Source organism: Coregonus clupeaformis, unplaced genomic scaffold (genome assembly GCF_020615455.1).
Source record: "Coregonus clupeaformis isolate EN_2021a unplaced genomic scaffold, ASM2061545v1 scaf0005, whole genome shotgun sequence".
Lineage (NCBI taxonomy): Eukaryota > Metazoa > Chordata > Actinopteri > Salmoniformes > Salmonidae > Coregonus > Coregonus clupeaformis.
The window spans coordinates 205,049-219,045 of NW_025533460.1; the positions used below are offsets into that span (position 1 = coordinate 205,049).

The 13,997-nt window shown below is 41.7% G+C and overlaps 1 protein-coding gene across 3 annotated transcripts; it reads right to left on the reverse strand.

Moving 5' to 3' along the window:
* Window positions 1–25: 25 nt before the first annotated feature.
* Window positions 26–13,348, reverse strand: LOC121577815 (cathepsin Z-like). Of its 3 annotated transcripts, none has more exons than XM_041891726.2 (6): window positions 13,210–13,348; window positions 6,518–6,681; window positions 5,655–5,834; window positions 5,344–5,494; window positions 2,137–2,302; window positions 26–1,563 (listed from the first exon to the last, which is right to left on the reverse strand). In XM_041891726.2, the coding sequence occupies exons 1-6, from the start codon at window positions 13,233–13,235 to the stop codon at window positions 1,438–1,440; spliced, it is 813 nt and encodes a 270-aa protein (XP_041747660.1). In that variant the 5' UTR covers window positions 13,236–13,348; the 3' UTR covers window positions 26–1,437. The 3 variants fall into 3 exon arrangements, with proteins under 3 accessions (XP_041747660.1, XP_041747658.1, XP_041747659.1); XM_041891724.1 differs by lacking the exon at window positions 13,210–13,348 and adding an exon at window positions 12,433–12,587; XM_041891725.1 differs by lacking the exon at window positions 13,210–13,348 and adding an exon at window positions 7,924–7,965.
* Between the last annotated feature and the right edge of the window lie 649 nt (window positions 13,349–13,997).

Consider the following 13,997-nt stretch of genomic DNA (forward strand, 5'->3'; position numbering starts at 1 on the left):
TATCCTTTTCAATTTGACAAGAATATTGACACGTCTTGGTTTTATTCATTTCACACGAAGCGACATCCACCGTTCTGCATCACTTCTTTTGAGGTGGTTCAAGGAAAGTACGTTTCAGAAAATGTATCAACTATTACAACTTTCCATCCTAGGCCTGGATTCAAACACATTGAACTGCACAATCTGACTTTAGCAGAGATCACATTTGTGGAAACCGTCATGAAGACTCAAGCATAAATTACCTGTAAGCCACGTGGATTGCTGTTAAAATCCTGAAAAATCATTCAGTTAAATTTGCATACAACAAAAGGCATCAGAATTTATCAAGGCTTCAACATTTACAGCCACAATTAGTTATCTTACTGGCACTTAGATCTTAAGCTAATTGTGCACCAAATATTGTCAGCATTTGTACTTGTTCAAAAGGCGAAGTACATAATGACTTGTTCAGTCACATTTTGTATAAGAAAAGATCTTAAAAAACACAAAGGCAAAAAAAAATGTCCCCTTTCCATTTTACCATGGTACATTGTTACAATGTGGAAGTAGCCTGAGATTGTCATAGAAAACTGTAGATATACAATGCTGTCTATTCAGTTTAACAGCTTCTGAGCCTCATTTACAAACGTTTCATACATACAAAATATACCCCCAAAACATGCGTGCGCTAGTTTACCTGCAAAAGTTGGCATTTATATAATCAAATGTGCTTACCTCCATGCAAACTTCAGACCATGCGTACGCACATTTTGTAGTGGTTGAAGTATGGTATTGCAAGCAGGCAAGTAAGTATTTTGTGCAAATGGTGGATATGCTGACATGCTTATTGATAAAAAAATAAAATGTAAAAATAAACAAGATTTCAACCATTTGCGTTTAGTTAGTTAGAAGAGCAAAAATGTACCGGTATTCGTTTTGTTTTTGGAATCTAAAATAATTAGACATTTATTTCCTATTTATTTTATTTTCATAACCATTGCAGAATAAATTCCTCAACTTTTCTGGACGCTAGCCATATAACAAATTACCATGCACATCATTTAATTGGGCCTAGTAAATAGATGGGCTATGCATTTCAAGTTTTACTGTAGCCTATGCGATCCCATAGGCAGCGCGGTTTATAAGATACAATCTAACTAAATTTGCTCGTTTAAAAAAAATCTTTGGGCCAATTCCAATAGTTCCAAATGATACAGCAAATAAAGGGCGTTATTGTCACCATAAAAAGGTGAATGGAGGCATTTTCCAGGCGGTGTTATAACGCTCGTTCATGCGTGCACAGTTGTAGGACAGGTCTGATTTATAAAATCTCTATTTTTATACCTACGTATTCTTCTCAGAAATGGCGGACAGATATTTAGTGTGAAATTTACGCAACGATTGTTAAGAGGCCCCAGGTCTTTAGAAGAAACATTGGTTGGTCCCACTGCCTGTTGTCTACAGGTAGGTCTTAGGCACGATGGGATCTCCGTACATGCAGTCTTCCTCCAGGGCCAGGTTGTACTGACTGCCACTTCCTCCCTTGTATGCGCTGGTCACGATCCTCAGCCAGCCCTTCTCACCCTGGCAAGAAAACAGAAACGTACTCAATCTGGAGTTTCAGCTAGATAAATATGGTAGAACATACAAACAATAGAAAGTGAAGTTCATGTAGAAGTAAAGTTAATAAACTACAGGAACTGCTATAGGCTAGGATTTGTTGCCCCATTTTGAACACTAAATGTAATTCTATAGTAGAGCATGAGGTTTTAAATTCTCTGCTGCAGTTAGTGCCATGAAAGATCACTACAGACTACCAGCTCCAATATGGAATGCATTGTGTTAATTCAGTCGATAAGGATGGAACAAGCTTCCCCCTAATGTCAGGACAGCAGAGAAAACCTACCTCTTCATCTTGATTAATCCCATAGCACCCCCCCCCCAAAAAAAATACAAATAAACACCCTTGCCTTTCTTGCACCAGCACTCACTTCTATTTTCTTATCACCGACTTTGCGGATAGCTACTTTGGGATAAAAAATTTAAAAAAAAGTACTATGACTGATCGGTGGTTGTCTCATCTAGCTACCTTAAAATGAATGCACAAACTGTAAATAGCTCTGGATTAGATCGTCTGCTAAATGACTAAAATTTTACCCAGGGCTCTCCCCATGAGTTGCGGACGATCCAGAATTCCACACCGTTTTCATCCATGCCCCAGCCGGCAACAGACACAATGTGGTTGATGGAGGGCTCCTCGATATACTCAGAGTACAGGCCTCCAGTGTAGGCGTCCAACTTGTCGGTGGCCATGATTCCACAGCTACCAAGGACAGAAAACAAAAATGTTTGTTTCGCTTTAACTAATTACAGTCTGCATGTTTGTTTGTGTATGTTTTTGCAGGGGCGGGAAGGGAAACAGAATAGAGGGCTAGCAGATACACATAGACTTCCAATCATTGCGCTAACGCTAGTTAGGAACTGCGCTAGTTAGCAACTTCCTTCAAACTGCACGCAGAGACATAAAACTGGTATCCACAAGTTCATCTGACTCTGGGGAAGTATATAAAAGGGCCTCATTTTCAAAATCCTGAAGTATTCCTTTAAGCTTTGACAACAAGTCATATTGCTACTCCAGTCATTTTGTTACACATCAGATATTTGCCTATTTGACTGTGACTTGGCTTTACTTCTCGTGCGAATCCATACACAGTCACTGTTAGGACAGGTGGAGCTCATGAGAAGAGAAACAGTCACCATGTTGACCCAGTCCAGTTCCAAATGCCACCCCATTCCCTACATAGTGCACTGTATAGTGAATAGGGTGCCATTTGGGCAGGAGCGCAACTTTGCATTTCTACTAGGGCTGTCCCTGACTAAAAAAATATCTTGGCACACCAAGAGTAGTCTTAAGCGTCTATTTTTCCACAGGCCTATATAGACACACCCTATGTGTTTGAACTTGTACTGAACTTGTCTGATGCTTTAAGTACGCTGTTTGATTAAATAATGAAGACACACAAATGACTCAAGAGGGAGCCAGAGATAACAGTTATGATTTTCATATGCACATTTTTCATTTATAATAATCTTTGTATCTCAAAATCCTTGTCTGTGGTTAATCTACATTCTATCTAAATGAAAAATATTCAAATCTAAAAGTAGCTTTTTTGCCATTGCCAACTATGTAATAATAACCTACATAAAGCCAAAACCTTGCAGCCTGCAAGTAGAAAATATCCAGATAAATATCCTATGAATCACATTGGCTATGCATGGCCTGTCTGCAACGATCTTGAAACATTGTATTAACTGGGTCACCCCAAAACTTGAAACATTGTATAAAATATTCTGGACCCTCAGTTTCCTGCGCCAGTGAGCTCGGGACAGACACAGCTGTAGGCTATTTGTGCAGGGGGGGATAAGAAGTAAAATCAGGTATTTTAGGACGTTTCCACTGGATCAGAGCATTACATGTTTCCCTTTAATGCATGTGGTTATCGAAAGGGAGAGAGCTGGAAATATTGTTCAAATACTGTGAGGAACTATTGTCATTCTCAATTGATTCTAAAAACAGACTTTGTTTACTTGCTGTTTGAGGTGAAGAAAAATTACTTTGAGAAGCTCCACAGCTCATTAGTGGTGGTGAGTTAAGACAATCAGAAATACTATCAGACATCCCCAAATGGGCACATTCATAGGGCTACATTTGCACGAAGGCCAGGTAGACTAGTCCTACTTCTATATGCGTAATCAGGTGCTCATCCTTACTCAACATTGACAGGAGCGTTTCAAACAAAAGACGATGAATACATTGACAAAACTCGTAAATGGAATGAAATAAACAAAAACTTGTTTCTCACAAGTGTAGCATAGGTTGTGAGTTCTGCAAAACACATGTCCACACAGACAACGAGAACGGTAAATGACTGTAATAATATATTGAATGCATTAACAGAAATTACCATAAACAAAACAAACATCGCAGATTAAAATTATGGGAATTAAAGGTCAATGTAGGCTACTACTGGTGATGTACGTAATGGGGAATTGATACACAGCAAACAATGCACACAATTAAGTTATGAATACCCACAAAATGGCAGGAGAGCGTGCATTCTGGAGAGAGGTGCCATATTCTTGGACCGTGGCATCCCCGTGGCCTCCTCAATGGATTAGTCCACCGAGACAGGCGCAAATCACACAGGTGTCTCGTGTGCCATGAAAAATATAATCTATTTGCGACTGCTCGACTAAATAAAATCTCATGTTTTCAATACAGACCCCTTTTGTCATATAGTAGGCTATTCCATATAAGGCACCCAGATGTTATGAAAGTTCCACAGTATACCCTTAATCTTGTATAAAATCAAATCTAGTGATACATAACTTGACATTTCTGCCATACATTGTGGGAGGATAATCAACCTTCCAATTAAATGGCGATGCATTTCTTAGCCGCTATAAATGCAAGGTTAGACAGTTTCTTCTGATAACAGTCTCCAGTATCAACATTTCTGAGCAAAAAAAACTGGGAGAACCTGTAGACATGCCGAGATAAAATAACATACACTTTGCCAGAATTCAGCCAGCCTTCAAATGATTATAACATCTGCAAAATATGTCCCCTTTTGTGTTTTACACTTCCAACAGAGGAATTACATGTCTGAGTGCATGATATTCAGTTTCACTGGCATATAGGATGTTCTATTGATGATCTTAAACTGTAATTTATGTCTGAGATTATATGAACATGACTGGGCATTCAAAAATATCTGTATCCATTCATCGTCATCATCAATATTGTGTTGTGCACTGACTGTGCACCATGACAGTGTAGTCTGTAGAGCTGTTTATACTGTGTCAGTGCGAAAAGTAGGGAATTAGCTAGGGAAACTGACAGATCAATAATGTTACACAGGCAAAAATAATACCTAAAGTTAGTGAGCTAGCTAGCTAGCTAGCTAATGTTGGCTAGCTCTAATGGTGCATCAACTGGCAAAAACTAGCCAAGTTAATTTACTTCTGTTGAAACGGGACAAAAAGGACATTTCCATACACACAACAACTGTTAGATACTGCTATCTGACAGATAGCTAAAGCTCAACTGGTTGTGGTAGCTACTAGCTAGCTAGTTCATTCTCTTCAGACAGAATTTCAGTCGAGAGGGGATGAAACATTAGCTGACGTTACATGTCAGTTACACTACTAGCTCAGCATGGTCCTAAAGCACACGATGCCGCTAATGATAAAACTGGGGTGGACAAAAATTGGGGGGGGGGAGTCATGTCACCCCCATCCCCAGTGAAAGTTGCACCCCTGCATTTGGGACACAGCCCATGTTGACCAAGTCCAGCTACTAACCTGATAGGTCCTCCAGCGTAGATCTCGGCCATCATTTTCTCCCTCCCACCTACGTCGCCGAAGTCTCCGACCTTCCACAGGGTATAGTTCTGGATGATGTTGCAGACCCCGAACGTTGTGCAGGTTCCACACTGGTTGAACGGTTTGCACTCTGCAAGACACAATATGGAGAACATATTAAGCATGAGAAATTGTAAATTAACCTTAATTTGATGTGACAGAAATTCTTGTTATCAAGTCATGGAAAAAAACTGTTCAACCAAGTAAAAGTAATGTGCAGCTAGGAGATAGCAGAGTTATTGAGGCCTTACTCTGGTCCTTGGCCTGGTAGTTGTTGCAGGTCTCGTCAGGGATGCCGTGTTTGTTGGCGTACTCCCACACCCCAGAGTGATCCCCTCCATGACAGGAGCCGGCCTCGCCACAGTCCACCACATTCTGGACTGACAGATAAGCAGAGGGCCAGGCTCCCTTCCGCTTGATGTTGATGCGATCTGACAAAGGAGAGCAAACCACCAACAACCAGTCCATTAATTCAGTACAGGTGACAGAATCTGCTCTTAGATGTTCATAAGTCAACAAAATTAGTAAGGACTACTCTATCATAACAATACCATGACTTCAGAATGCTAAAGGACTACTTGTATGAGCAAAGGAGGAACTGCATTTTACAACAAACATGCACAGATTTACAGGAAACCTGAATTACAGGAAACCATGAAGCTTTAACTGCATGTCTGCACATTCAGGGGTTGGCACTGCCACAACGCTTCACTGCCATACCACCCTGAATTTGAGTCAGTGGAGTGAGTCATGTGTTAAAAGCCTGACAGGCATGCATGTCTGAACAATTACTGCAATGTTTATTCCACCTTGGTTATAAAATCTAGTTTCCAAGTGACTTTAGATTGGTAAACCATCTTTATGACCATCTTGAAGGTGAATTACCAAAATGTACAACACTGTACTTATAGTGAAGAGGTTTGCAGACATCTGTGGCCAAATAATAGGATAGCATTTCACAATCTGATCTTCATCCATTTGTCCCTTCGTACGGTGTTCCCTTCTGTTGCAAGAGAGTCTGTAAAACGACCAAGTAAATTGTATATGGTTTGTTCATTTCTATGAGCTGTACAAGTCGGATGACCGCGGAAAGGCAAACTTGAGGTTAGGCTACCTGCCATGGCGCTGGTGCTGCCGTGTGCCCAGCAGGAGCCACAGTACTGGGGGATGTGCTGGTTGCGGGTGGTGCTGACGTAGTTGGTGCCGTTGATGTTCCTCCAGTCCCACGCCTTGGGGAGCTCATTGAGTTTCAGGAACTCGTGGGGTCTGGGCATCGTCCTGATGAAAGACATGACATCAGGGTACAAGGTTTTCTAGACAGAATTCCTAATGTAGAGCGGCTCAAACAGTCTCTGCAAACATGATGGATAACAAAATGCAGTGCGCACTTATAAGGTCCCATACCATGACAGGCCAATTCAAAACCTGACCAGGGGTGTAATCATTAGCCCAAACAGTTGCAAAATGGGTTGCAACTAAAACACGAGTTTTGATTGGACAAATTCAGGTAGATCCCTCCCAGTTTCGTGCCATTTGCTTTCGTTTAAGACACGTTTAGCAACAGAAATCGGTGTAATGAATACACCCCAGATCAAGCTTGGCAGATCTGCCTCTCCATTCAAAGGTCAAGCATTCAAAAGCATCCACAGCACAAGCATACTTTCAAAACTCAGAAGCCAAATAGCTACTACCGCTGAAAGGGCCATGCATGTTTCTGGAGACATCCAGTTGTCAAATTATATATTTCAGGAGGGCAGAATTTTGAGCGCTCAATAGCAAAATGGGATGAAAAGCTTTAAAAACGTCAGATCCCAAACAATTTCTTCCCATGCTACTGGAGACCCAGTCATCTCCTTCCACTCACAGACATGTCAGAACTTTGCTACCTTGTTTCCACCCTCGGCTTTGATTGCTTCATTGATTTCAAACTTTGGATAGCCATGATATGCCTTTTCTGTAATAAACTGATTAACACTTGAGTCAAAATCACAGGGGGTAAAAATTCTGCACTTGAGTATTGTTTAAAGAAGAAAGTTATGTAGTAGCCTACCAATCAGCTAATTTTCATTCTGGGACAATTCTGAAACCTGCAGGAACTTGGCAACATTTGAACCATTATTAAACCTTTTTATGAAAGAATGATGTGCAATAAACTCATACTCAGTTACTGACTAATGATATCAATTGAGTGCAGAAGATGCAGGCAATTCACACCTGAATAAATAAAGAACACTTAAATAAAATCAACACTAGACAATTTAAAACACTAGAGGCAAAAGACAGACATGCGCCATAGACATCGCATCATTGTATCTGTCCCATTATGGCGCCTGTGGGTGCGGGGCAGCGCCATTGAGACCATCTCCATTTTTAAGTAGTCAATTTTCTTCTACTACTTCTATGAGTTGGAAAACAAAGGGTGCCTACTGCCACCTGTAGTGTGTTTGAACCACTGAGATATAATAATAAATGGAGACTGTCTTAGATGTCCGACCATTGTTTTCAAGGGAATCTACTCACTTTCGCATACGCCGATTCATGGACCTTCTACATCTGGGTTGCATCTGGTTTATACGGAGCAACATCACATGAGCACAGGGAACAGCGAGAGAAGCGACGACGCCATCACGCCATCCAAAAACATGGAAGACATTGGATGAATATAAAATATTAATATCTTCAGCTGTGAGTGATAATGGGCCTCAGTGACAATTATTAATATAATTTAATGGATGTCTTGTGCACAAAGGAATGACTAAAGTGTCTTATTAGGAATTTTCAAATCCGACTTCTCTATGTGGCCGTCTATGGAAATTGTCTGTCTGGGCCGGGTGTCAGTTAAACTGCAGTACTGAAGCAAAACTGTAGGAGCAGTCAACCGTGCTAGACCAGAACCCTGGCCCATTGGTTTTAACAGGTATAAAGTCAAGGTTGGTGATTTCCTGCCACCTGCAGGGATCAGAAATGTCCTGTGCGAGAGAGGCAGGTTGAGGTTTCCAGGGTAAGAGTAGTGAAGAAGTTGTCATATGCTGAGACAGTGAAGAAAGTAGAGGAAGATGGGTCAAGGGGGAGGAGTGGTGAGAGTAGGATATATGTACCAGTACAGTGGGATAGGACAACAAGTGATATATGTGTCAGTAAGATTGGATTTTTAGCATTTATAGCAATGGTTATTAATTGTACTGCAGGGATGGAATGTAAGCCTCCTGTAGCTCAGTTGGTAGAGCACGGCGCTTGCAACGCCAGGGTTGTGGGTTCGATTGCCACGGGGGGGTCAGTATGAAAAATGTATGCACTCACTAACTGTAAGTCGCTCTGGATAAGAGCGTCTGCTAAATGACTCAAATGTAAAATTAAAAAATTGAGGTTGTGGTGGCAGCTGCAGAGAGGTATTTGGGTGTGCGAGACTTGACATCAGAAGAGTTACAGGGAGTGTTAAGTGGTGATGTTCCATCATCTCAGGTTGAGGGCATGAGGTAGGAATGAATATATTAAAGGAGTGGGGTGGTAATTATTAATAATAATTTTGAATTTGTGAGTGTAGTGTTAGATGGTAGGGTATTTATTTTATTTTATTTTTCAAGCAAAATACACTGCTCAAAAAAGGGTACTACTAAAATAACATCCTAGATCTGAATGAATGAAATAATCTTATTAAATACTTTTTTCTTTACATAGTTGAATGTGCTGACAACAAAATCACACAAAAATTATCAATGGAAATCAAATGTATCAACCCATGGAGGTCTGGATTTGGAGTCACCCTCAAAATTTAAGTGGAAAACCACACTACAGGCTGATCCAACTTTGATGTAATGTCCTTAAAACAAGTCAAAATGAGGCTCAGTAGTGTGTGTGGCCTCCACGTGCCTGTATGACCTCCCTACAACGCCTGGGCATGCTCCTGATGAGGTGGCGGATGGTCTCCTGAGGGATCTCCTCCCAGACCTGGACTAAAGCATCCGCCAACTCCTGGACAGTCTGTGGTGCAACGTGGCATTGGTGGATGGAGCGAGACATGATGTCCCAGATGTGCTCAATTGGATTCAGGTCTGGGGAACGGGCGGGCCAGTCCATAGCATCAATGCCTTCCTCTTGCAGGAACTGCTGACACACTCCAGCCACATGAGGTCTAGCATTGTCTTGCATTAGGAGCAACCCAGGGCCAACCGCACCAGCATATGGTCTCACAAGGGGTCTGAGGATCTCATCTCGGTACCTAATGGCAGTCAGGCTACCTCTGGCGAGCACATGGAGGGCTGTGCGGCCCCCCAAAGAAATGCCACCCCACACCATGACTGACCCACCACCAAACCGGTCATGCTGGAGGATGTTGCAGGCAGCAGAACGTTCTCCACGGCATCTCCAGACTCTGTCACGTCTGTCACATGTGCTCAGTGTGAACCCGCTTTCATCTGTGAAGAGCACAGGGCGCCAGTGGTGAATTTGTCAATCTTGGTGTTCTCTGGCAAATGCCAAACGTCCTGCACGGTGTTGGGCTGTAAGCACAACCCCCACCTGTGGACGTCGGGCCCTCATACCACCCTCATGGAGTCTGTTTCTGACCGTTTGAGCAGACGCATGCACATTTGTGGCCTGCTGGAGGTCATTTTGCAGGGCTCTGGCAGTGCTCCTCCTGCTCCTCCTTGCACAAAGGCAGAGGTAGCGGTCCTGCTGCTGGGTTGTTGCCCTCCTACGGCCTCCTCCACGTCTCCTGATGTACTGGCCTGTCTCCTGGTAGCGCCTCCATGCTCTGGACACTACGCTGACAGACACAGCAAACCTTCTTGCCACAGCTCGCATTGATGTGCCATCCTGGATGAGCTGCACTACCTGAGCCACTTGTGTGGGTTGTAGACTCCGTCTCATGCTACCACTAGAGTGAAAGCACCGCCAGCATTCAAACGTGACCAAAACATCAGCCAGGAAGCATAGGAACTGAGAAGTAGTCTGTGGTCACCACCTGCAAAACCAGTCCTTTATTGGGGGTGTCTTGCTAATTGCCTATAATTTCCACCTGTTGTCTATTCCATTTGCACAACAGCATGTGAAATGTATTGTCAATCAGTGTTGCATCCTAAGTGGACAGTTTGATTTCACAGAAGTGTGATTGACTTGGAGTTACATTGTGTTGTTTAAGTGTTCCCTTTATTTTTTTGAGCAGTGTATAAGGGAGTTGTACACCAGTCTAATAGGTGGCGGTAATGCAACAAATTGGATGCCAACCGCCGTTAAACCTCATCGAAGAAGAAGTACTGCCACCTGCAGTTATGGAATGTTTGCTTACAAATCATTAATTGACTGATCCTTCCTTAACCCATAGGAAGTCCCACCCAGTTGACTACTTCAAAATGGTGAAAGTCCTCAAATGGCGCTACCCATGCTGAAACAGGCTTTTGGTCACTTGAGTCATCTATCTCTATGACATTAGCTTGCTGGCCACCCTACTTCCCATTTCAGAGAGATGGCTATGATTATATGCTATCAGAGTATATACTACAAAAAAACGAATGATGCAGTGTTGTGCAAGTACAAAATAATTGACCATCTTTAGACATTAAGGGTGTTTTCACATTTGGTCCCTTTCATACAACTTTTGTGAACTCAGTGCGGTTTGCTTAATTTTTTGCGCAGTGTGAACACTCAAAAGAGCCCCCGAAGCGAGCTCGAGAGGTGGTCTGAGTTTGGTTCACTTAGAGCAATGTGAACACAAAGTTCCCCAGGTTCGCTTGTCATTATTCCCGCACCCCACACGAGACTACTGAAACAACGTTTCCCCGGCCATAACTCCTCACATTGGTGCCACAAAAGGGAGACGATGATGTACAGGTGCGTTGAAAAAACGTGTGCTGTTTTTGCATATTGATTAGCGATTGTCAAGAATGTACAGAAATTACAAAATATGTGTGGTGTTTTTAGTTCAGATTTTTTTATTGCAATATGTGATCTATAGGCTAAGATATATGGGCCCCGTGTAGCTCAGTTGGTAGAGCATGGCGCTTGCAACGCCAGGGTTGTGGGTTCGTTTCCCACGGGGGGCCAGTATGAAAATGTATGCACTCACTAACTGTAAGTCGCTCTGGATAAGAGCGTCTGCTAAATGACTAAAATGTAAATGTAAGAGAGCTTCATAAACTGTTTATTCGATTGTGGGGTTTGAATAGTGTTAGAAGCCAACAAAGCCAACATATTTGGTGAGTATCACAACATAGGGTACAAAATCAATTATAGCTCTTAAAGGATCAGTAGCCTACATTGGGTGTACTATTTTCAATTACAGCATTATTTAATCCGCAGTTATTTTTCTGCTATTTATTCTGTTACCAATAATATTTACATGTTAATAGTATCTTATTACAATTATAAATTGTTTACATTTTAGTCATTTAGCAGACGCTCTCATACAGAGCGACTTAATTAGTGCGTTCATCTTAAGATCGCTAGGTGAAACAACAAGACATCACAATCGTATCAAGTACATTTTCCCTCAAAGTATTCATCAGCAAAGTCAGCGCTAACGGGAAAAGTTAAAGTGCCTTCTCATCTCTTAACTAAATGTAATCTATTAGCTTCCAAAATGTAAGTACGGTAGGTATATCAAGCTATCCGATAGCACGATCTGATGGAATGGCTTGTCCTGCACTTTGTAAAAACCCAGAGTGCATTGAGTGAACGTTGGAAAAAGACCTTGGTTCCTTTCTAAACATAGCAATGTGAATGCAAAGAGTACTCGGACCACTCAACTGGTGAAGTGAACTGGCAAAAGAGTTGAGCCCTTATTCAAAGGCAAGGGCAGTGTGAATACAAAGATGACGGGAGTTATTCAGGTTGTTTTTTTTACCCCATATTTCACTTTAAAAATGACTGAGATCGGTTATTTTAAAGAGGCCTATGTGAAAACACCCTGATACAGCTGGAAGAAAATGACTAGAATCATGTTGCAACAACTCTAGCTACTATTTTTTGCTCGAGAGCAAGCACTCGACAGAAAACATATCAAATTAGATGATAGAAGACAGCTAAAGTTACCTGACTCCATTGTGCTTGGTCAGCTTGGGTCGATAGCACGGTTGTTTCTCGTTAAAGTAGCGTCCAGCAAAGACACCAGACAACATAAACACAAACAACAACAGCGCTCGAGCCATGTTGGAAAATATCAGTCATATGACTTAATAGGAACTTGGTGGGTTTTTATAGTTTCACCCGAGGGTCAGCCTGAACAACGCGCAGGCGCAGCACAGACTCGCTGATCTTTGTGTCGTAAGGATTATACTTCCCTGTCATTGATTGCCTGTTTTACAGACAGGACGATATGATTCTCACTGCACAGTTCGACCTATGTGAACAACCACATAGCAAATGCCATCCCGTGATTAGTGACTCACTACACACAGTATAACAGGAACAGCTGAATTGATTGTTTTACAAACGTTGCACCTTCTAATTAATTAATAAACCAACCAACAACTGAACCCACTGTTGCTTTTTAAAGCTAGAATCCTTAGTTGCTACATACATTTGTGGACTTAATGATATATACCCATTGATAAACACAAACAATTAAAGCTTGTTTTACTCCAATGTTTGTAAACAACGTAAACAAACACTATATAGCCTCAACACATAGTTAAAGCTACAATGTGTAACTTTTTGGGCGACCAGACCAAATTCATATAGAAATGTGAGTTATAGATATTTAATTATCATCGAAAGCAAGTCTAAGAAGCGGTATATCTGTTCTGTGACATGACATCCATCTATACAGCCAATGACTCCAGGCAAGTAACCATATTCATAAAACTCTACCTTGTAGTTGGCTTGGGCAGCAGCATCAGGGAACTTGATGTAATTGTCTTTCAGTTCACATATAGCAGTGCAGACTTTGTGGACTATTCCGCATACAGTCGGTTCACTTACACCACACAAATCTCCTGTTTCATGATGGCAGGTTTCAGATGCCAAAATCCTCAAGGTGATCAGTATTTGTAGGGAAGCAGGAATGGGCCTTCCCCTAAGAGAGTCAGATGAAAGCCTTGGCTCAAGCAAACAAATGTCAGTTGCATGGAAAATTGATTTAATCTAAATCATTCAGTGGGTTGCTCCTGTCTATAACCGCCCTTCTGTCTGGGCTTGGTGGTGCTCTTTGATCATTGAAATAGTCCAGGTAACCAATTTTCCTCCATTGCCAACATCCATTAATCTGAAGTTAAAGTTGCCTCTGTCCAGGTTTAATTTAAGCCTTCACTTAGATCTAAATTACCTATAATCGTCCTTCTGGAAATCAATACTTTTTCAATCTAAACTAGGGCATGTCTGATAAATGCCATTTCAGTCAATTGAGTTTAAAAGTGCAATTTAATCTAGGATTAGGCTTAATCTGCCAGCGAAACCGCCCTGTCATGTCGGGGTCTGTAACCTGATTTGATGTGTGCATAAATGTGAGAAGTAAGCATATGCGACCAGGTGTTGAATGCATGTGTCCGGGAGACAGTAACCTTACCTTAGCTCCAGGGCTAGCTCAGTCCAAGCAATTAGTATTTGTTAAAAGTGCTGACTGAAAATAAATATATACAAAAAGATAACTACAGAGGCAA

Coding starts and splice junctions, on each gene's coding strand:
- LOC121577815 (XM_041891724.1), bottom strand. CDS start 12,548: ATGGCTCGAGCGCTGTTGTTGTTTGTGTTTATGTTGTCTGGTGTCTTT. Junction 5,495..5,654: donor CTACCAGGCCAAGGACCAGA/GTAAGGCCTCAA, acceptor TGTGTCTTGCAG/AGTGCAAACCGTTCAACCAG. Junction 2,303..5,343: donor TACGCTGGAGGACCTATCAG/GTTAGTAGCTGG, acceptor TGTCCTTGGTAG/CTGTGGAATCATGGCCACCG.